General features: G+C 49.1%; 2 protein-coding genes across 4 annotated transcripts; one reads left to right on the forward strand and one right to left on the reverse strand.

Moving 5' to 3' along the window:
- Positions 1-2,135: 2,135 nt before the first annotated feature.
- Trim72 (tripartite motif containing 72) lies at positions 2,136-11,343 on the reverse strand. Of its 2 annotated transcripts, XM_060366791.1 has the most exons (7): positions 10,097-11,343; positions 9,313-9,709; positions 6,453-6,548; positions 6,138-6,368; positions 5,665-5,687; positions 4,965-5,083; positions 2,136-4,223 (listed from the first exon to the last, which is right to left on the reverse strand). In XM_060366791.1, the coding sequence occupies exons 2-7, from the start codon at positions 9,700-9,702 to the stop codon at positions 3,649-3,651; spliced, it is 1,434 nt and encodes a 477-aa protein (XP_060222774.1). In that variant the 5' UTR covers positions 9,703-9,709; positions 10,097-11,343; the 3' UTR covers positions 2,136-3,648. The 2 variants fall into 2 exon arrangements, with proteins under 2 accessions (XP_060222774.1, XP_021517684.1); XM_021662009.2 differs by having other exon boundaries at positions 9,313-11,343.
- An 8,668-nt stretch (positions 11,344-20,011) lies between these two features.
- Positions 20,012-21,306, forward strand: Pycard (PYD and CARD domain containing). 2 transcript variants are annotated; one of them, XM_021662025.2, is made up of 3 exons: positions 20,012-20,376; positions 20,712-20,768; positions 20,967-21,306. In XM_021662025.2, the coding sequence occupies exons 1-3, from the start codon at positions 20,103-20,105 to the stop codon at positions 21,218-21,220; spliced, it is 585 nt and encodes a 194-aa protein (XP_021517700.1). In that variant the 5' UTR covers positions 20,012-20,102; the 3' UTR covers positions 21,221-21,306. The 2 variants fall into 2 exon arrangements, with proteins under 2 accessions (XP_021517700.1, XP_021517701.1); XM_021662026.2 differs by lacking the exon at positions 20,712-20,768 and having other exon boundaries at positions 20,013-20,376.
- The last annotated feature ends 342 nt before the right edge of the window (positions 21,307-21,648 follow it).

The raw sequence follows: 21,648 nt of genomic DNA on the forward strand, positions 1-21,648 counted from the left end.
AGAGAATAGCAAGGCTACCTGCCTGAAAGACTAGGAGTTAAAATATAGAGAGGAACCAGCCATCAGCTGGCCATCACCGATGCTGCCACCTTGGTTCGCCCTGTGTGCTGGAGCTGCTCTCTAGCATAAGGTAATAAAACTTAAAACAATGCACCGTCTATGTATTTCCCATCATGTTTAAAAAAAAAAAGTGTTTGAGCCTAATAGTTTGATAGTTGAAGAAGATTTGGGGAACCTTCCTGCTCACATGATGCTTTTGGGCTCTACCCCCAAGCACCAAAAAGAAAAAGGTAGTCCCAAAGCAAAGGACAAAATGTGATTTCTCAAAATCTCTCTGTGTGACCCACCATTAATATCTACATATCCTTGGGGGCAGGGGGAGAGTCCTTCCTTCTAGCCACCCATAAACTGTGCATAAAAGCCTGGGGAAAGGCCCTCCTCACTCCATGATGGAGAAAATAGGCCCTCTCTTATACAGGCCTCCTTCCCAGGAAACACAGTTCAAAAGGGCAATGGCTTAGCCCAGAGAACAGTGTTTCACAACAGTTCAGCATCCTAAAAAAGCCTGTAGACACAGCCTTCAGGATTTCCTGCTGACAAGGGCAGGGCAAGTGTCACTTCCCAGTGTCCTCACTCATGTCATTTGTCCTCCTGCCATTACAACAGACTCCCCAACCTCAAGACAAGTGAACTCTCCTGTAACAGTAGGCCCAGACCTTAGCACAACTGACTCCATGATGGAAGTGCCATTCAGATTATAAAACTCAGCATGTAGACAGCACCACCAGCCAAAACTAAAACAAAGGACTAATCCATCAAAGTCTACAGGTCTGGGAAAGTCTCTAAATGTACTAATCACGCTTTTTTGCTTCAGTAGTTCTCGCTAACCGTTCTTGTTAACTAAAATATGTCAACCCAGGCCACGGTTTTGTGCTTAGAAGCTCACCCTGAGAAAGGCTCAGGGCTACACTGGGATCCTGAACACCCAGTGTAGTCACCGGCTGGCTAATAAAGACTCTATTGGCTTAAATGCATGCCCGAGCAGTCTTCTCTAGTGGATTCCCAAAACACCCCTACGGAGACCAGAGGTCTCTTTTCTGGAGTGCGGAAGCCAGAGAGTCTAGATGAAGCCTAAGGAGAGCCTGTTGCTTGCCCCCAGGATTTAGAGAGCTTCATGAATCAGACAACTTGTATTGGCTTCCAAACTGGAGCATTCTGAAAGGTGGGATAGAGGTGAGGAGCCACTGAGATATCCAGACAAGGGATAAGGCAGTGTGTCCTTTAGATAGGAAAGAATACATGGGACGCCCTGGACCAAGGGAGTCCTGAAGAAAGCAGCAGGACTGAGGCAGTAGGATATGCTGACTGCCTTGGCAAAGAGACCAGCTAGTGAGTGTACTTCCCGCAGCAGGAAGTACAGTCTGGGGCCAGGGTGGGACAGAAGACAAGTGTCACAAGTAGGGTTCTGCCTCTGCCTCCGGAGTGCTGGCAGTAAAGGCATGTCCCACCACCACCAGGCCTCACCCTGGTATTCACCTTTGGCACAGTTCCCTGCTAGCACTTTCCCCTGCTGCTCATAGGAAAATTAGAGCTCTCTGTCCCTAAAGACGCTCTCCAGATGCCGTCAGGCAGGGAGTGGGAGGCCTTGCTGGGAGAGGGAGTCCTCCAGATAGTGCCAAGCTCAGAAAGGCTCTCTGGACCTGGAGGACCGCAACCTTAAAGCAGACGTATGCAAAACAGCAGGTTGTATGGTATTAATAATAATAATAATAATACAAGAGGGGCTGAGAGGAGAGGCTCAGAGGTCAAAGTGGGTGCCAGGCAAACATGAGGAACACGTTCAAATCTGCAGAATTCACAGAAATGCTAAGTGGCCATAGAAACCCACTATAATTCAACAACCAGAAGGAGAGACTGGGATCCGGAAGTAAACTGGCCAACTAGACGAGACAACTTGGCAAGCTCTAGCTCTGAGGTCAATGAGTGACCCTGCCTCAATACCCAAAGTGAAAAAGAATCAAAGAAGATATTCAACATATACATATAGAAACATATACTATATATTTTTAAACTATATATATATATATATACAATATATATATATATATATATTCCAAGAAAGCAGGCAGCCAGGCTGTTGTAACGTACACCTTTAATCCCAGAACTCGGAAGGCAAAGACAGGCAGATCTGAGTTCAAGGCCAGCCTGGGCTACAGAGCAGCTTCCAGGACAGCCAGGGCTACACAGAGAAGCCCTGTCTTAAAAGAAAAGAAAAATCTAAGAAAGTATGAACCAACAGGAAGGCAGGAAGGAGCCAGCTGGAAGACCCAGAGCAAACCTTCTATTTGCTACCAGTACCAGGGCCCACAGGAAGACAGTGTCAAGCTCTTCCTCTTGGTGAGAAACAGAGGATTTCCTCCATGTCTAAACCATAGCATAGTCTAGAGGTAAGGGGGTAGGAAGGACTGAGAGTTCGTCTTCCTTCCTGGACCCCTCTGTGTCAGACAGATTTAGTCAGTTGAACCAGGAAACGTATTTAGACTTAAGGCGTCTCTCCGTGCTCACAGTCCGCGGTCAGGGTCTGCTCTCAGGCCGCAGCAGCTTCAGGGTCACTCGGAAACTGATTAGGAGCAACCATCTTTGCTGAGCGTGCTGGCTTACACCTATGACTCCAACACGCGTGAGACTGAGGGAGAAAGTCAAGAATTGGAAGCCTTGGGAGGGAATGAGGGAGCAGGATACAGCTAGGATACAGAGTTAATAAAATGTAACTAATAATAAAAATACAAAGAATTGGAAGCCGGCTAGGTGACTTCTAGGTCATCTTGAGCTACACAGCAAGATCTTGTCTCGAAAGACAGAGGCAGGAATGATAGAGAGGGAAGCTTTTTTATTTTCTTTTCTAACACGTATGAGTGTGCTGCCTGCGCTTACGTCTGTGCACCACAGGTGCCCACAGAGGCCAGAAGAGGCCGTCAGATTCCTTGTGACTGGAGTGTCGTGAGCCACAGGGCGGGTGCTGGGAACTGAGCCTCGACGCTCTGCAGGAGCAGCAAGCGTTCTTAACCACCGAGCCATCTCTCCAGCTTCAAGAGACCCTCTTTGGCCTTCCCCAGACCCGCTGCATCAGCAGCACAGCGACGTCTCACAGAGTCGCGGCACATCTGTTTGTGAGCGCGTCCTGCCGGCCTTCAACTTGCCATCCTCCTGCCTCAGCCTCCTGAGTGCTGGGATGACAGTCAGGCACCAGCACTCTCTCGGGATTGGTTGGGGGCTCTGAAAAGGCTGTTAGACGTAAGCACTAAGCGGAAAACCTGTCAGGTTTGAGGAGGGAGCCCGGGAGGGGATTGGAGGGACTATTGTCCACAGACTTCCCAAGATCTTCCGCTAAATCCTTAGCCTCCCTAAACCTCGGCCCCTTCTTCCCAGACCTTATCGCCCTATCCCTCACTCTCCCGTCCCCTGCAGCCCAACCTGTGGACTTCCCTGAACTCTGTGAGACAAACACCCCCTCCCTGCCCACCCCTCAGCCTGCTCTTCAGCCCTAGAAACCCGCCTGTGCCCGACCCACGCGGGCCTAAGGAAGGTGACCCGAGCAATCCCACCGCCTTCGGGACCAGGCCTCCTCCCCGCGGGGGTGGGGGGAGCTCAGGCCCGCTCGCCGTCGGGCCCCACCAGCAGCAGCGGCTGAGCGTTCTTGCCCTTGTCGTGCCAGCACACGTCGAAGAAGGGGTACACCGGCCCAGGCAGGCGCTCGCGGAAGGAGAAGAGCGGCGCCAGCGCGTCGGCGTCGCTCGCGTCGTAGAAAGCCAGGACGCCGTCGGCGAAGCTTAGGTAGAGGCCGATGCGGGCCGGCGGCTTCTCGTGGGTGCGCAGCGCCCGCGGCTCCTTGGCCTCCACGTGCGCCTCCAGGATCTTGCCGTCGCGCAAGCCGAGCAGCCACAGGCCCTGCGACGGCACCGCGTGCAGCCGTCCGCGCCGGGGCGCGTCCGCAGCCATCACGCCCAGGGCCCAGCGCGGCTTGTCGGCCACCTCCACCTCCCAGTAGTGCTCGCCCTGCGACAGCAGCTGCTGCGCCACCACCGCTACAGCCTTGTCGAACTGGCGGGCGTCTTCCCCCGCTGGCGGCGCCTTCTGCTCCGAGCACTCCACCCGGCGACCGCAAGGGGACACCAGCAGGCTCGGGTGCGCAGAGCTGGTGTCGAAAGTCAGTTCCTCCAACGCTGCGGAAGCAGACAGTGGTCAGGCTGGCTCCGTAGAGCCTTCCTGCTCTCAGCCGACCTAGGGACCTTAGACTCCTCTCACCCTCTCCAAAGAGAGCAGGAGGTGGGCAGGACTCAGGGATACCAAATGAGTGATGTGTTCTGAGGCCCACAAAAAGCCCAAGGTCCAGAGCAGGAGCCAGGAAACCCCGGTTCTGTCTGTCTCTATGTAGTAGTCTCTGGGCCTTGAAAGTTTCCTCTTGAATAAACTAGAGTTCTTTTCATTCCCACCTCACCTGGACCGTAAAGGCTGAACAGCTCTGTGTGTGTGTCCTGTGGGCACCCAGAAATGTTAGCTCCTAGGAGAGGAAGCTGAGCCTTTGGCTCCCTGAGGCAGTGTCACGTGCAGTTTTGTCCCTAGGGTGCCGGAAACTGTGCAGAAGTTCAGCCTGCAGCCAGCAGGAACCATTATCTCTATGGTCAGACAGGGACAAGAACTGTCCAAGGATCACAGTCAGTGGCCCAGACCGGGCCTCAGCAACACTCCTGGGGTCAGCTGGGTGCTTTCTGGGCCGTTCACACACCGTAAACCCCAGGCCCTCAAAGGTCCTTCTCTGACCACAGCTGGAGGGAGAAGTACCCCAGGAGCAAGGAGTATCTTTTTCCATGGCTTTCTGAGATGGGCTGGGAGGCCTTTCCCTGTGTCTTGGGCCTCCCACCAGCCTCACACGTATACAAACCAAGAACCACCCCTTTCAGTACCTGGCATCAGAGCCCGGAACATCTTCCTCCACACCTGGAATTTGAAATCATCCGAGATGACAGGCAGCTGGATATCCAGCCTGGCAGATGGTGGTGACTCTGACAGGATCTTCTGCAGCCTGGAAGTGGAGAGGTGATGTTGGGGGTGGGGCAGGAAGAAGTAATCCAGGGACTAGAGAACACAGGGTGTTGGAGAGGGCCTCTCAGGACTTCCCCACATCACACCCTTGCCTTACACTCATTTGGGAATATGGAAAAGCTCTGGAAATGGATGAGGATGACAGTTGTACAGCGAGAAGCCATGCAATAAAATTGGATACAAATGTACCCTTTGAATGGTTGAGCCAGGCACAGTGGTGCATGCCAATAATCCTAGCATCTGAAAGGCTAAGACAGGAAGATCATTAGTTCCAGGCCTGCCTACATTGTGAGCTTGAGGATGGCCTACACTTGCAGTGTTATTTCCCCAGCTCCTGTCCATTGCCTCCTTTGGCTCTCCCATTCCCTCCCATACCCTTGACCTGTCCCATGCCTGTGCCACAATGGCACCAGTATATAAGGTCCCGGGATAAGGACGTTGGCTGTCACACACAGCACAGAAATGGTTGTCAGCTGAATGAGGTGAAAAGCACATTGTGAGCAGAGGGTATCCCTCGAAGGCTAGGGCAAGCAAGTTCAACAAAAACAGCCAGCTTCTCACCTGCTGGTCACCAGGCAGTATTTCTGGAGAAAGAGAAAATGAGAGTGGAGCTAAAGCAGAGAGGAAAGACTCCGGGGCACTCTAGCCATGAAGCAGACACCAAGGATAGTAAGTGTGGGGTCAGAAAGATCAAAAAAGCCAAAGTAACCCGGGACGCAAAGCCACCCTTGGATTTTAACTAGCACGTGAACAGAAAAGGTGCCCTTCCTTATCCCAGAGACACATATTCACCTGTTAGAAGGCTGTCCTAATAGACCCACCAGCCTGTAACATTTATGACATGAATGGTGCCACTTAGACACTTACGCACTGTCTAATCTGAACAACGGTTCGGAGATCCGACCCTGATGTGAAGCCCTACCTCACCCCTTCACTGCTATGGACTTCACGGCTCCCATGTGGGGTCTGGAATGAGGTCTCTGGAGCCTGAGCCATGGCCAGAAGGCAGGGAGGGGAGGTCCTTTGGTACTCACCATAAGGAACTCTGTCTGTGGCTTGTCAGCCACCTCCTCCAGCACCGTCTCCATCTTCCGCAGCTGCTCCAGGTAAGAGTTCAGGCTTGACAGCTCCCGCTGCAAAGCAACCCCAGCCTCACCCTGAACCCTTTCTGCTTCATGGTCCAAAGAACTTTCCAGAGCATCCAGGAACACCCGCATCTTCCCCAGCTGTTCCCCAACAGCTTCCCGGAAATAACGCACTGTCTCCTGAAATGGGAATGAGAAGATTCTTGCCTGGGGATCCTCAGCCTGGACCTCTGGTCCCAGGGCTCTGCCATCTAGACCCCTCACCTTCACTTCCACCAGCTGATGCTCCAGCACCGCTACACTCTTCTCCTTGCGCATGCATGCCTCCTGCAGCTGTATCTTCTGTTGCGGAAGCTGTGTCTAAGGGACAAGATAAAAAAGATGACAGGGTGCCACCCTCCTGCCATCTGTACTTCCCCTCAATGTCAGCGCCTTCTCCAGCCCTCAGCTTAGTCCCCAGTCCATTTGCATGCCTCTGGGCCTGACCATACTTTATCCTAGTACCTTTTGCCTGCCATGGTCTATTTTCTTAACTCCCCAGCCTCACCTCCAAGCAGCTAACCCCAGTACAGGTTCTTGCAAAGATCACAAGCACAAGATCACCACCAGACTAGAAAGTAGAGCATGTGGCACACACTGGCTTCCAGAAGTGAGTGAAGGATGTATAGAAGAAAAAAAAAAAAGGAAGAAAGAAAAGAAAAAGAAAAAAAGAAATGAAGCTGGGTGTGAGAGTGCATGTCTGTAACCCCAGCACTCAGGAGGCAGGAGGATTACAAATTTGAGGCCAGCCTGAGCTGCATAATAATACCCTGTCTCAGAGTAGAAGCTGTAAAGAAAAGAAAAAAAAAAAAAAAAGGAAGAAAAGTAAGGGGGAGAAAGAAGAAGAGGAGGAGGGGAAAAGAGGAAGATGGAAGAGGGGGAGGAAGAAGGGATGGAAGGAAGAGGGAGAGAAGGAAGAAGAGAAAGGAGGAAGACAGGGAGGGGGAGGAAGAGGAATAAGGATGAAGATGGAAGAGGGGGATGAAGAGGAGGAGGGTGGAAAGGGGAAAGGAAGAAGGGAAGGAGGGGAAGAAGAAGATGGGAAAGAGGGAGGAAGAAGGGGAGGAAGAGGAATGTAATCTTCCCTTCCCATGTTTCACTCCTTACTTTAAAATTCAGTCACAGTCAGCCTGGTGCCCTAGTCAGCCCCTGTCCACACCTATGGGCTCTGAGGACAGAGAGTCTAATGTGCATGCTCACTGTGGATCAACGAACCCCTTTTCTGAAGCACAAGCATAGAAGAGCCTCTACAGGTTCCTACCATAGTCACCTCTGCCTTCTACCACCATCACTCCCATCAGTTCCCCCTGCGCAGAATGGGAACAGTTGCACCTCCTGCTCCCCTGGGGAAACTGAAGACCCAAGGTGGTGTTTGTTTGTTCACGGGGCTGAACCAAGGACTCCTGGCTAGATGCCAGGTCAGTCTCCTCCTCAGCTGTCCTCTCTTAAGGCATCACCGCCTGCTGCCAGCAAGGCCAGCCTGGTTGCTCTGGGTGCCTGTGGTCAGCCGTTCAGAGGTTGCAGGGCTGAGCAAGCAAGCACCATCAGAAGGTGCTGGGGAGCCTGACAGCTGACTGGCTCAAGAAGTCCAAGCTTGAAGCTGGTGACGCTCGTGAGGGTTTTCAATACATCCTGGGGAGTTAAGGGGAACTTGCCACAGGATGCCAACCTCACCAACAGGCTGGTCGCCTTTTACTCCGAGGACACAACAGCCATGCTGCAGGACGCGGGTGGGCAGGAGCAAGCAGCACCGCCTCAAAAGGCAGTATGAGCCCCTGCTCCAGTACCAGGAATTCTTCCGACCACTTTGAGTCTGGTAAGTGGGTTCCCGACCCAACCCCTCTAACATGTCAAAGCTCCAGGCATCAAGTCACCCTCCGTCGCGCTCCAGAGACTTCCTGTCCTCTTCCTCCTTCGGGCTCTTTTCTGGGGTCTCCTTGGTCAGAGCCCCTAAGGCTTAGGCCTAACCTGATGTGGATCTTCGAGACTGGAGCTCCGCTTCTGCCCCTTACATTTCCAGAAACCCAATACACTTCTATTTCACAGGCTCTAGTCTCTCTTCACAGGTAAAAATAAGCAAGGTTTAGAGTACTGGGATCAGCAAAGAGGAAACTGGGCTGGGTGGGCTCCTGACTTACAGCCAGGACTGAGCAGCAAGGAGGGTTGGGAGGCAAGGCTTTGGGAAGTTTGGGAAGCGCTACCGAAGGACAGTGTGCTGAGAAAAGCGTTGCCTGTCAGGCAGCAGAAGACAATGCAGCAGCTTCACTGGGCAAAAGGACGGCTCCTTGCCTCCAGACCCCATTTCTCGCACCCCCACCTCTGCACCTGTCGTTTTTTCCACAGCCTAATTAATACTTAACAACACCTTTCTTGGCTAACTAGTATCTGCATGCATGTGATTTGTGATATGCATGTCTTATAGGAGGAGCATGTATACCTGGTGTATATCCGTTTGACGATAATTGGATATTTCTCCTGGTGCAGCTTCGGGAGAACACGACTGTGCAAGCGCTGTATTCCGACTACATAACAACCTGGACTGGTGTCTTGGTGCTACCTACCCACAGTGAGCCTTGGCCAGATGTGCCCTGCCCTTCCCACTTCCCTCGCCAACTTCAGGCTTGCACAAGTTCAGCAATTTCAGGAATGAGTGGGCCTCTGCCAAAACTCCATCGCACTACTAACCGGACAGCCAGGTTCTGGGACTCCTAGCCACGCCTCTAACTGTCCCTCTGCTGGCCTTACCGGATCCTCTGCCACGCAAATATGCCAGTCTAGCGGGCCCACCCAGTCCACTCAAGAGTGAGTGGGCCACAGATGGTCACCTAGTCCCAATATGCTAGGCACACCACAGTTGGGTCGGACCCCGCTCCGGCGTTCTCAGGCTTGCTGGAGGACGGCAGCCAAGCAAGCCAGACTTTCTGCACGCCGGCGGGTTCCAGTCTGCTGGGGCAGACGCCTTTTGACCCCCTCCCCTGCTGCTTAGCCCCGCCCACTCCCCTTAGCTCAAATCATCCCAGCACCTTCCCAAGGTCAGAGCCCGCTCTATTCAGCAGTCCCGTCCCACCCCAACCGGGTCCCCCACCTTGAGGCGTGCGTGGGCCTCGGCGGCAGGCAGAAGACGGTGGCCACGGTGCGAACCGAGAGAGGCACACACGCCACACACGAGCGTGCGGTCCTGCTCGCAGTAGATGCTCAGGGGATCCAGGTGCTCCTCGCAGTGGCCTTGCGGCACTTGCGCCAGCCCCTCCACCAGACGCGCCAGCTGCAGGTTAGTGCTTAGCGCCTGAGGCCGCGTGGGTGCTTGACAGCTGGGACAGGGAACCGTGCCATCGGCGGCAGGCTCCCCTGCCACGCGGACCAGGCAGGCCCGGCAGAAACTGTGGCCACACTCAGCGGTCACTGGCGCGTCGAACAGCTGCAAGCACAGCGGGCAGGACAGCTCCTGGCGCAGAAGGCCGGGTGCAGCTGACATGGTGAGCCTGGGAAGAGGAGTCCAGCTCAGTCCCACCCTGCGTCTGTGGCCGCATCCTCTAACTACCTCACATCCCATACTGGTAGACTCTGGTTTACGGCCAACAGGTAAAGAGGATTTGCTGTCGTCCCAAAGGGAGTGTATATTGCCGTTCTCAGCCCAGATAAAAACAAATGTGACCCAACTGGGCATTTGTCAACCCCCGGTTTCTAAACACCAGCTTCCAGTCCCTTCTTCTTGCTCCCGATTTAGCCCAGGCTTCAGCCTCTGGCCGAGGCCTAGGCCGCCATTCCTCTGGAATTATCTAGAATCCCCTCCCCAGCTGTCGTCCCACTGACCTCTCTAGCACATCCAGCCCTGTCCTCCCCTGTACCTCCAAGCCCACAGGACTCACGCAGGTCTGATGGAAGAACTTAGGAGGATCAGTCAGGAACAGGCCTTAGAGCGGGGTGGTCAGAGCTGTGGCCACAGACAACCAAGAAGCAAGCAGCAGGCTCGATGCAAGGGCAGGGCCTCGGGGCCAGATGGCAGTGGGTGGACGCGACAGGTGACAGACACACAGTGAACAGAAGGCAGACCCTCCCGGATAGTTCAGTGGCCCGAGCGCTATATTTAGCTGTCCTGCCCATTCCCTCCCACCACTTTCTGGAAACTGTTCTAAAAGTGAAGCATGAGTAAGTCGTCAACAGGCAGACATCTCAGGTCCGGGCCAGCTGTCCTGGCCTGTCTGTGTCCTCTCCTCAGGCCGGGCTAGGGTTTAGAATCACTGGGGAAACAACTGCCAAGGGCTGCCCCTTCTTCCTACCTGAACTTCCACACTCTCTGGCTTCCTCCCTCTGTGTCTGCAGTTAGTTAATCTGTTCCTTCCCCAAGCCGACCGCTTACCAAGCCACGCTGACAGCACTAACCCCACCTGTGGGTAGGCAGGGCTTCCCCAAACCCTAAAGGCCTTCTTCTTCCAAGGCTGATGTGAGGGTGTTTTCTAGCACAGGTCCCCTCCCCAAATCCCTTGGAGAATAAATGATAGGTAGCTAAATGAATGAACTGAATCCAGAGTCCGAAGCGCAGAGCTGGAGCTTGCCCCGGGAGCACCCAGGCTTTCTTATATGCTTATCTTTCAATTGTCAGTATAAATTTCAATCACAATAAAAATCAGTCTTCCTTATGGCCTACAATTTGTATCCTCTCTGGCCCCATTTATAGCCTGTGATCTGGCATGTGTACCTTCACCCCTTTTCCCCCTTGTTCCTCAAGGACTTTGCTCTTGCCACCCCTCTGCCTAGAATGTTCTTTCATTCCAAGATATTGCATTGCTCTTTTCTGGCTCTTCTCAGATCTCTTCTCAGTGTCAAGTTCTCAGTGATGCCTTCTTAAACTCCTAGATTTATTTTTAAATGCTCAGTGCCATTGTGCTGCTTTCAGTAACAAGATATACAATATTCTCTCGTTGTTTAAATTTAAAGTACCAAGCTAGAGAGATGGCTCAATAGTTAAGAGCACTGTCTACTCCTCAGAGAACCTGAGTTCTGTTCTCAGCACCCACACAGGGACTCACAACGGTATATAACTCCAGTTCTAGGCAACCTGACAGCCTCTTCTGACCTCTGTGGGTACCAGGTACACAAGTGACACATAAACACACATGCAGGCAAAACACCCATACATACAAAATAAAAGATAATATTAAACCATTTAAAAAATAATATTTAATGTTTATTTAATATAAATATTTAATAAATAATATTAAACCGTTTTTAAAAAATAATTAAAGCAAGAGGCTGAAGTGAAGTGATTTATGCCTGAGAAGCTTAGGCAAGAGGATCAAGACCCCAAAGCCAGCCTTGGCTACATAAGAACCTGAGGGAAAAAAAGTGAATATGTGTGTGTATATATGTGTGTGTGTGTGTACGTGTGTGTGTGTGTGTGTGTGTGTGTGTGTGTGTATTTATAAAAGAGAGCCAGTGGGGAGGGGATGCACACTTTTAATCCCAGCACCTGGGGAGCAGAGGCAGGCAGGTCTCTGAGTTCAAAACCAGCCTGGTCTACAGAGTGAGTTCCAGGCCAGCCAGGGCTACATAGAAAAACCCTGTCCCAAGAAACAAAACATAACAAACAAACTGGGGGAAGAGGGGTTCAATTCAGAGCATGGCTACTCTGACAAGAGATCACATTCAAAGACCTATAGACATGCCTTTAATCCAGGAGACAGAAAAGCAGATCTCTGAGTTCAAGGCCAGCCTGGTAGAAAGCAAGTTTCAGGTAAAGAAAAGCTTAGGTCCAGGCATGGGGTGGTTCATGCCTTCAATCCCAGCACTCAGAAGACAGAGGCACACAGATCTGAGTTCTCGCCAGTGTTGTTCAGGCAATTTGGCTGAGTCAGTGAGTTGAGAGGCAGTGCAGTGGAGCTGAGTTCATGGCAGTTCAGTTTATGAAATTAAGAGGCAGTTTTTACGGGAGACTTTTACAGAGAGAGGTTGAGGAGAGAACAAGTTAAACACAGGTGAAGACAGAAGGAGGGTAGAAAATGAGAAGGACCCAGAAGATCAGAACAGATTGCTAGAGGCCAAGCAGAGCAATTCAGTCAGAAGCCAAGAGAGAAGCCAGTTTGAATCAGTCAGCCTGGAGAGAGGAGTTTGAGCCAGAACAGCTGAGTTGAACCAGCCTGCAAGAGCTCAGAAAGAACAAGAAAGGGTGAGCTTATTCAGCAGTAAGTATCAGAGGCTGAAAACACACACACACACACACACACACACACACAGAGAGAGAGAGAGAGAGAGAGAGAGACAGAAATAAAATCTTTTGAGGGTTGAAGCAATAGCTCAGTGGCTAACAGCATTAGCTGTTCTCCCAGGTTCAATTCCCAGCACCCACATGTCAGCTCACAACTGTCTGTAACTCCAGTTCATTCAAGATGCTCCAAAACCCTCACATAGACATGCATATAGGCAAAACACAAATGCACATAAAATAAAATATAAGTTTAAGAAAAGAAAATCTTTTAAGAAAGCAAGGTAATACCCCAATATGCTCCCCATCTGCTGTATAAATTGTCCCCTGTTTGTGCACAAAGGACTTGTCATTCAGAACATGCTAGAAAGGTCCGGCATCATAAACATCTCCGAATTGAAGGCTTCCAAGGCTTCTGTGCCTCCCACACGCTCTGGGTAAAGCTGCATTACTGAGATGTCATCCACTGCAAAGCATTCAGGAACGGATCTTGTGAAGCCCCATGACCCCCACCAAGGCCTGTGCAAAGAACTGATTTCTGGGCTGGGGAGGGGGAGACCCAAACAGGATAAAAAACTATAAAAATTCGAGCCAAAGGAAAAACTCTTACCCTTCATATTTTTGTATATGTGTCCATATGTAATTTATGTGCTAAATGAAAAAAACTCATTTCCCACAAATCACGTACTTTCATCAGAAATATCTGATATGTATAACTAATGTTAAACTTTTGGGGGGGGTTGTTGTTGTTCCGAGACAGGGTTTCTCTGTAGCCCTGGCTGTCCTGGACTCACTTGGTACACCAGGCCGGCCTCAGACTCACAGAGATCCAACCACCTCTGCCTCCCTCTGTGCTGGGATTACAGGCGTGCACCAGCATGCTCAGCAACCTTAAACTTTTAGATTTATTGTATATGTACGACTTGCCTACATATATTTATTGCACCACGCACATGCCTGGTACCCACAGAGGTCGAAGGCATCAGAAGTCAGAACAGAGGCTACAGATGGCTGGGTGTTGAGAACTGAGCTAGGGCCTTCTGCAAGAGCAGCCAGTGTGCTAGCTCCACAGCTCCTCTATAACTAATTCACAACTAGATAGTATGTCTTATTGTTTTGCTTTGTTCTCATTTTTGAGCCAAGCTCTCAACATGCAGCAGAGGCTGGCATGGACTAGTCAATCCCCATCTTAGCCCCTGAGTGCTAGGACTATAAGTATATACCACCAGACCTGGCTAAGTACATGGCATTTCCTGCTTTATTTTTAAACTGGCCCTCATATTTTTAGGCTGGCCTCACATTTGCTATGCAGCCAAGGTTGGCCTTGAACTCCTGATCCTCTTTGCCTCTAATTTCCTAGTGCTGAGATTACAGGTATATACCAAAAGCCCAGTCTATGTGGCATTTCACTGAAACCAAAACGAGCCCTAAAATTTCCCTGACACTTCTTCCAATAGACTGAGCCAGTAACTGATGTAATCGCTCAGATCATAGATGCTCCTTAGGGAATTCAAGTTCTATAAACCTCAAGGCAACAGTTATACATAACTTGTTTTCCTTTTTGTGCTGTTACATAGAAACCAGGGCCTTGCACATGCTAGAATATCAATATGCCTGGAACTTAGGATCTTTCTGTCTCCACATTGCAAGTATTGTGATTATGACCATGACTGGTTTGTCTATTTTGAGATATCAGTATGTGCTACCAAGGCTGGCTTTGAATTCATCACCCCGCCCCAGGCTCCGGCTAATAGCTATGACTACAGATGAGCCACAGCCCACAGCCTCACATCTCCCCCAAATCTCGCTTCTCTGCTTCCTTTCTGCATAACAGCTATAACCATTTAGCATGTAATACATTCAACTTGTTGGTTTAGTCTTCTGCTAGAATGTAAATTTTGTTCCATGCTTGTCTCTGGCTTAGAATAAAGTGTACAGCACACTATCATGATCAACTACTGTTCCCAAAACGAATCAACATAGAAACTCTTTCACATTTGGCCTCTCAGATTCAACCGGTTTTGGTCAGCCTTGAGCTAGCTTTACTCATTTCTCCCTCAAACGTTACCTCAATCAGTAAAGAGTTTCTGTTTCAAATTCTCAGTCTCCTCTTTGGAGACTCTTTGCCTTCTGCCTCAGTCTATGAATGTTGGTATTTCGGGCATAATCTTACTCATTTGAAGCTAGTATTCTCTACCAGGAAACTGAAAGTCCAGGTAAGTTTTATTTCTCCTACTTGTTATCTCTGCCTATTGTGCTGATATTTTGGACAGATCAGAGTTGGCCTGACTTCTGTAACAGGAAGGGTGGGTCCAAATGTATATTTGGAGCTGGTCACCAAAGCCACAAGCAGTTTCATTTAGGTTCAAAAACATCCAAAAGGTTTATCTCATCTAGAATTTCCATCATTGTCAAGTTGAAGCTAAAGATTCTAGATTGGATTCATCCATAGAAGTGGGTATCCAGGGCCAAAGGTGGCAGAGATGGACTAGGTCTGGGCTTTGACCCATGAGAGAGACGTCTTTTGTTTCAAGACAGGGTTTCTCTGTGTAGCTTTGGCTGTCCTGGACTCACTTTGTAGACCAGGCTGGCCTTGAACTCACAGTAATCCTTCTGCCTCTGCCTCCCTGAGTGCCGGGATTAAAAGGCATACGCCACCCATGCCCAGCTAATAGACATTGTCTTAAGCAGGTTACAGTACAAGGCAGAGCAAGATGTCTGAGGGAGGATGAGAAGGGAACCAGTGTTCCTGCTCCTGAAACTCTTACAACGTTCCTGGGACTCAGGGAAGAACTCTCAGGGGAAAGTCCCCCAACAGCCAAATTGATGAGTCTCATGAATGAGCATGTGCAATGGCTCACACCTGTGACCCTAGAACTCAGAAAGCTGAGGCAGGAAGTTTGAGCCTGGCCTAGCCTAGAAAGTGAGATGCCATCAGGAGAACTGGCACACACCTTTAATCCCAGCACTTGGAAGGCAGAAGCAGGCAGATCTTTGAGTTTGAGGTCAGCCTAATCTACAGAACTAGCTCCACCAGAGCCAGAGCTACACAGAGAAACTCTGTATAAAAAAAAAAAAAAAAAAAAAAAAGCATTGAGCCTGGCAGTGGTGGTGCAGTCCTTTAATCCCAGTACTCAGGGAGACTGAGGCAGGCAGATCGCTGTGAGTTCGAGTTAGGGGATCATATGCCCAGGAGGCTCTCACCTCACCAACCACTATGGCTCTGAGAGAAAGGTAAGCCTGAGCAGAAACCTAGAGGTTCTTTTCTGTCAGGGTCACAGCTCAGCTCTATGAGCACCTCCAGAAAGAGAAAGGAGCATCTGAATTCCCAAGAAATCTAGAATGCACATATCTACCTCCCGAGCAGAAGTCACCCTTGCAGTCTCCAGACGTCGCCTCTACTTCCCTGGGAACAGTGGGCGAGACAGTGACTTCCTTGGAGCGCTGGTTAGTATGTACTTCATCTGTACATAATCACTCCAAGAAATAGGCAATTTTTAGGGCAGAAAAGTGGGACTTGGGAATGTCGGTGGAAGATAGTCATAGGTGACACATGGATAGGGTTCCCATGTTTCACCATTTACTAGCAGGGTTGCTCCCAGCATGACTTCTGAAAACGTGTTCCCCACTGTCAGGAAAACCTTTTGAGGTTGCTAGGAAAATTAAATGAGATTGTGCATATTAAGTGCTTATGACAATGCCTAAAAAATAGTAAGATTCAAAAATGGAAGCTACTAATAAGACAGCAATCCAAAGAGGCTGCAAATAAAGTAGGACTGCCAGTCAGTGGTGGTGCATGCCTTTAGTCCTAGCACTCAGGGAGGCAGAGTTTGAGAACAGCCTGGTCTACAGAGCAAATTCCAGAGCAATCAGGGCTACAGAGAAACCCTGTCTCAAAAAAAAAACAAACACAGTAGAACCATAATACAATCTTTTCAAATAAAATAGGTCTCCCAAAAATCATTCTGGGCTCACAATCTGCAGAGCACTGGCTGATAGACCCCTTCCGGTATGGCATCACTTGTCCCTACTGAAGTCCAGTTGAAAACTGCTGTCAAGGTGATACTTCCAGTTCTGTGACAGCTGTTTCTTGCCTCACTGTGGCATCTTACCAAAGTGCTAACACTTTCTGAAGTCTGTGTCAGGTGAACATCCCAATCAGGTAACTCTATGTCTTAGACTGAATATATGTGTGAGTTGTGGGTCAGATGTCCTCTGGCCCAACTTGATCCCCTCTCACCCCAGAAAAGCGAGTGTGAGGATCCCACTGTTCCTGAGAAGAATCACACACATCACACACACACACACTCCTTCACAGCATTTCTGCAGCCCCCAACTTTCAACTTAAAGCAAAGGCCACCCTATCCAAACAAAGGCTCAATCTATGTAGCCAGAAACCATACAACAGAGTGTGGTATGGTAATATACAGCTGGAATGGTGTACTTGGAAGGTCAAGGCAGAAGAATAATGAGTTCAAGGTCATCTTCAACTATAAAGCATATTTGAGACCCTATTTCATAAAACCAAAATAAATAGTGTGGTTTACCACCTAAGCCTGAAACTTGAGTTCAGTCTCTGGAATCCATCATAAAAGAATGCTATTCTGTTACAGGATATTTGCTCACACTATGAACCCCAAGATTATGTTATTTACTGGAAAAATCTGTTTCTAGTTGTGGTATGGATCAGCACTAGCAAACACCTTTAATCCAAGAGCTCTCTGTTTGAATATTGTAAACAAGATTAAAATAAAGTCAATAATAGGTCAAAAAGTGGAACAAGCAACCAGTTGACAGGGACTAAACATAGGATTAAAAAAAAAACACAGCAAGTAAGAGGAAGTCAGGATGATGGCTAGACAGACCCACAGAAGTAGAAGAAAGGGATGTTATATTTGAAAGAGGTTGTTTGAGGGGACATGGGAGGGAGATTCCTTCTGGGACATCTGGCTCTCAATCTTTATTGGTAAAATCAAATGGTTGAGATTTTGTTAAAAACAACACTATTCTCTGACCTCAATACACACCAAAATACAAGCGCAATCACATGCACCTGTGCACAGTAATAAACAAAATTAAAAATATACACACACACGTTTCTATAACTCTAGGATCAGGACTCTTTTGCCATTCTATAAAGGCTTCTCAAGGCTCAGTGCCAAGCCCAATGCTGTATATTTGCCAGAGGGTGCAGAGATCATTTCTGCTCTCAAGTTCAGACTTTAGAAAAAGCAAACAGTCACATCATATTATAAAAACTATGGTAGAGACATGGAGTGACATCCTGGGGAGAAACTAAGGAAAATCCATTTTGCCCACAGAGAGGAAAAAATAGTAGGAAAGGGTGGGATGAGAACAGAAATTAAACAAATAACTGCATGAGGCCATAGGTTCAACCAGTTTTTTAAAAAAGACAGAAGCTAAACTGATGAGCTCTGAGACCCTTTGCAAAGTGTTCTTGACCATTCCACTTGAACATATCTTTTATTGTGTACGTAGGCTACTCTTCCTCTTAAAAAGCATAGAAGTGACTCTTACAGAGGAACCCAGCCTAACGAGCTGAAATTACAGCTAGGCATGGTGACACACACTTGTAATCCCAGCACTTAAGAGGCAGAGGCAGGTGAGTCTCTGTGAGTTCAAGACCAGCCTGGTCTACAGCCAAGGCTACAAGAAAAGGTGACATATTTTAAGTGCATTGGTGTTTTTGCCTGCAAGGATGTCTGTGTGATGGTGCTGGATCCCCTAGGACTGGAGTTAGTTGGGAGCTGCCCTGTGGGTGCTGAATTGAACTCTGGAAGAGCAGCCAGTGCACTTAACCATTGAGCCAGATCTCCAGAACAAAAAGGTGACTTATGTGTGAAAAGACAGGCTCAGCAAGTGGAGCAGAATGGCAGAGAACCCAAGCAGAGAAAAGTGCTGTTCTGTAATCCAAAGCCAGCAAGGTAGAAAAGAGCTGGAGATATTAACAAGGGCTTTCTAAGGTCAAGCCAAGGAGCTTGTACTTGATTCTGAGGAGTCTGGGGAATTACCAGAGTAGGAGAGGGACAGGATCCTTTGTGTAAGTTAGGAAGATATAGACTTTTGGCCATAATGAGCTGCAAATATGGAAGGATCAACAGGAGTCATAATAAGCCATGAGCTAAGGAATATTGGCTGTCTCACCACACTTGCTGCTTGGGTATCATGCCACAAGGCTGGAGACACCCTGTCACCCTACAGACTTAATCCACAATTTAATCATGTTAAGAGGTAGAACCCTGCCAGTCCTGATGACACACACCTTTACCCAAGCACTTGAGATGCAGAGGCAGGTAGATCTTGAGTTCAAGGCCAGCCTGGGGGTCTGCAGAGTTCCAGGACAGCCAAGGCTACATAATGGCATCTTGTCTAATTGAGGGTGACACATTAAACCAGATGTAGTAGAATATACCTGCTATTCCAATCCCAGCAGTCAGGAAGCTGAGCAAAGGGGCCAGGAGTTTAACACTAGTGTATACTGCCAAGACCTTATCTAAAATAAATCAACAAATCATTAAGTGGTGATTAAGTAGAGTGCCCTGGGCACTCTAGCACTGGAACAGCCCCTTCCCCCTAAAAAAAAAAAAAAAAAAAAAAAATTAAAGAACTACAAATAAGTAGCTATGTTAACAAGCAGTAATTAGTATGACCTAGATGGGCTGATGAGGATGGACTCTTAAGCCTGATCTCTCAAAGGAAGTGACTTTTAACCTGAGGCCTAAAGACTCAGGCATTTGTCAGAGAGCGAAGACATTTCAAGGCTTAGGGAAGAACATGTGCAAAGGCAACTGAGACAAACTGACAGGCCAGTGTGGCTGGAGCTTGGTAGTATGGTATACAGCAAGACTAGATAGATCAAAACTGGGACAGACCAGTAGAGCCTTCCCAGCCATGTTTAAAGCAGGTTAGTAAGTCTGGATTCAGAGAAGACTCCAAGGTCATCCCAACCAGCCCCAGGAGTGGTAGCTGCCCACTCAGGTCTCCCTACACTTTAGTGTTTTCCTATCTAATGGCTGTTGTCATCACACCACAAGATATTTAACTACTGGGGCATTTGGTCAGGTATCAAGAGACTGTAGCCCTTCCAACTCAACCCATCATGACTCCCAGTCCCCTTGTTCCAGCAGATATGAGACTGAAAAATGGAGTAATGGAAGTGTTTAAGAAATGTGTCTGAAACTACTCTCCATTCAAGTCTGCAACTTAGGGGCCTTAGGGTTCTAGCTGCTACAATCCTACGCTATGTGAAAGGATCCTAAGATCTGGGGAAACAAGATTTTGGGTTTCTAGATTTCCAAGATTCTAAGCTTCTATGTTCCAATGAACTCAGAACAGGAACAGGTTACTGTTCAGCACCAGCTGGTTTATAAGCAAACGCTACTGAACCTCTTAGCATCTGCCAAACTGCCAGAGACTAGCAATTTAGCTCTGCCCTTCATTCCTCCTCCTCCCTCCTTCCGCTGCCTCGCCTAAAAGTCTTAAGGGTGGAAACCAAAACTAGCTTGCTGGAGAAAGAACAGAGCTGTAGGTGGAAGAGGGTGGAGCAGTCCCCGGCCCGCCCACCGGCCTGCTGACTTCCTGGTCTTGGAGAGCGGGCAGCAAGAGCGCTGCAGCCAGAGTAAGAGGCAACCGCGGCTGCAAGCCCCAGAGCCATGGGGCGGGCGCGGGATGCCATCCTGGACGCTCTTGAAAACCTGACAGCGGATGAGCTCAAAAAGTTCAAGATGAAGCTGCTGTCAGTACCACTGCGCGAGGGCTACGGCAGAATCCCACGGGGGGCCCTGCTGCCAATGGACGCCATAGACCTCACGGACAAGCTCGTCAGCTTCTATGTGGAGGCTTATGCCACAGAGCTCACAGTGACCGTGCTTACAGACATGGGCATGCAGGAGCTGGCCACGGAGCTGCAAAAGGTCGCCATAGAAGGTAAGTGTAACTGAACCCTTGTTGAAGTCTACCTCAACTTCCTGCACCAGAGGCTCTTAAGTTTCTGTTCCTCCTGCCTTAAAAAAAAAAAAAAAAAGGAAAGAAAAGAAAGTTAAGAAAAGAAAGGAAAGGAAGAAAGAGAGAGAGAGAGAGAGAGAGAGAAAGAAAGAAAGAAAGAAAGAAAGAAAGAAAGAAAGAAAGAAAGAAAGAAAGAAAGAAAGAAAGAAAGAGAAAGAAAGAAAGGAAAAAAGAAACTAACTTTCCTTCAACTTAGCACTCAGGGTGGCGACCCCAGATAGTTTAAGGAAAAAGAACCACCTGACATTTCTTTATAGAGTCTGGTGCTGTGGCAGCTGCAACCAGGGCCCCTGCTCAGAGGGCTGACAGGACAGGTGAGGCCTCCCCACCCTACCACACCCTGTCTATTGTGCCAAGGCCAGGGCTAGTCAGACCTAACCCTGCTTACCGACTACCAACTCATTTTTGGGAGGGAGTTGTGGTGGGTGGCCTTCCTTGACCCTCCACCCCTTAAAACTACATTTAGTAAATTTTGAAGCACTGTTGAACATTGCTCTCACTTCCGCCCTCAGCACATTTTGTGGACCAACACAGGCAAGCACTCATTGCCAGGGTCACATGCATTGACGGGGTGTTGGATGCTCTGTACGGCAGAGTGCTGACTGAAGATCAGTACCAGGCTGTTCGTGCAGAGGCCACCAATCAAAACAAGATGAGGAAGCTCTTCAGCTTTGCTCCAGCCTGGGACCTGACGTGCAAGAACTTGCTCCTCAGTGCCCTGAAGGAAACACAGCCCTACTTGGTGGCCGACCTGGAGAGAAGCTGAGTTATCTTCTCCAGCTACAGCCCCTACACATCTAGCTCCTGACATTGTATGCTAAGTTAAAAAAAAAAAAAAGTTTTTGTACTTTCTCACCTTTCTTGGATGCTTGGGTTCGCTACATTACCAAAGGCCACATGGGCTAAGGGTTGTGACTCAGTGGTAGACCATGTGCCTACCATGCATAAACCCCTGGGTTCAATCTCCCAATACCAAAATTCCGGCCTCAAGTTCTGGTTTCACTATTCTAGTGCAAAAGAGTTCTCAGATGATTCCTGGTCTCCCACTTGGGAGCTTATCCCACATTGTCCCAAGAGACTACCTTTGAGAACACACTTAACATATCTATCCCAGTCAAGTTAAAATGGGACAGGGAATAGAAGCTGTGCAATGGTGGCACATACCTTAAATCCCAGCACTCACGAGGTAGAAAT

The sequence above is a fragment of the Meriones unguiculatus genome, chromosome 14, assembly GCF_030254825.1.
Source record: "Meriones unguiculatus strain TT.TT164.6M chromosome 14, Bangor_MerUng_6.1, whole genome shotgun sequence".
NCBI classification, from domain to species: domain Eukaryota; kingdom Metazoa; phylum Chordata; class Mammalia; order Rodentia; family Muridae; genus Meriones; species Meriones unguiculatus.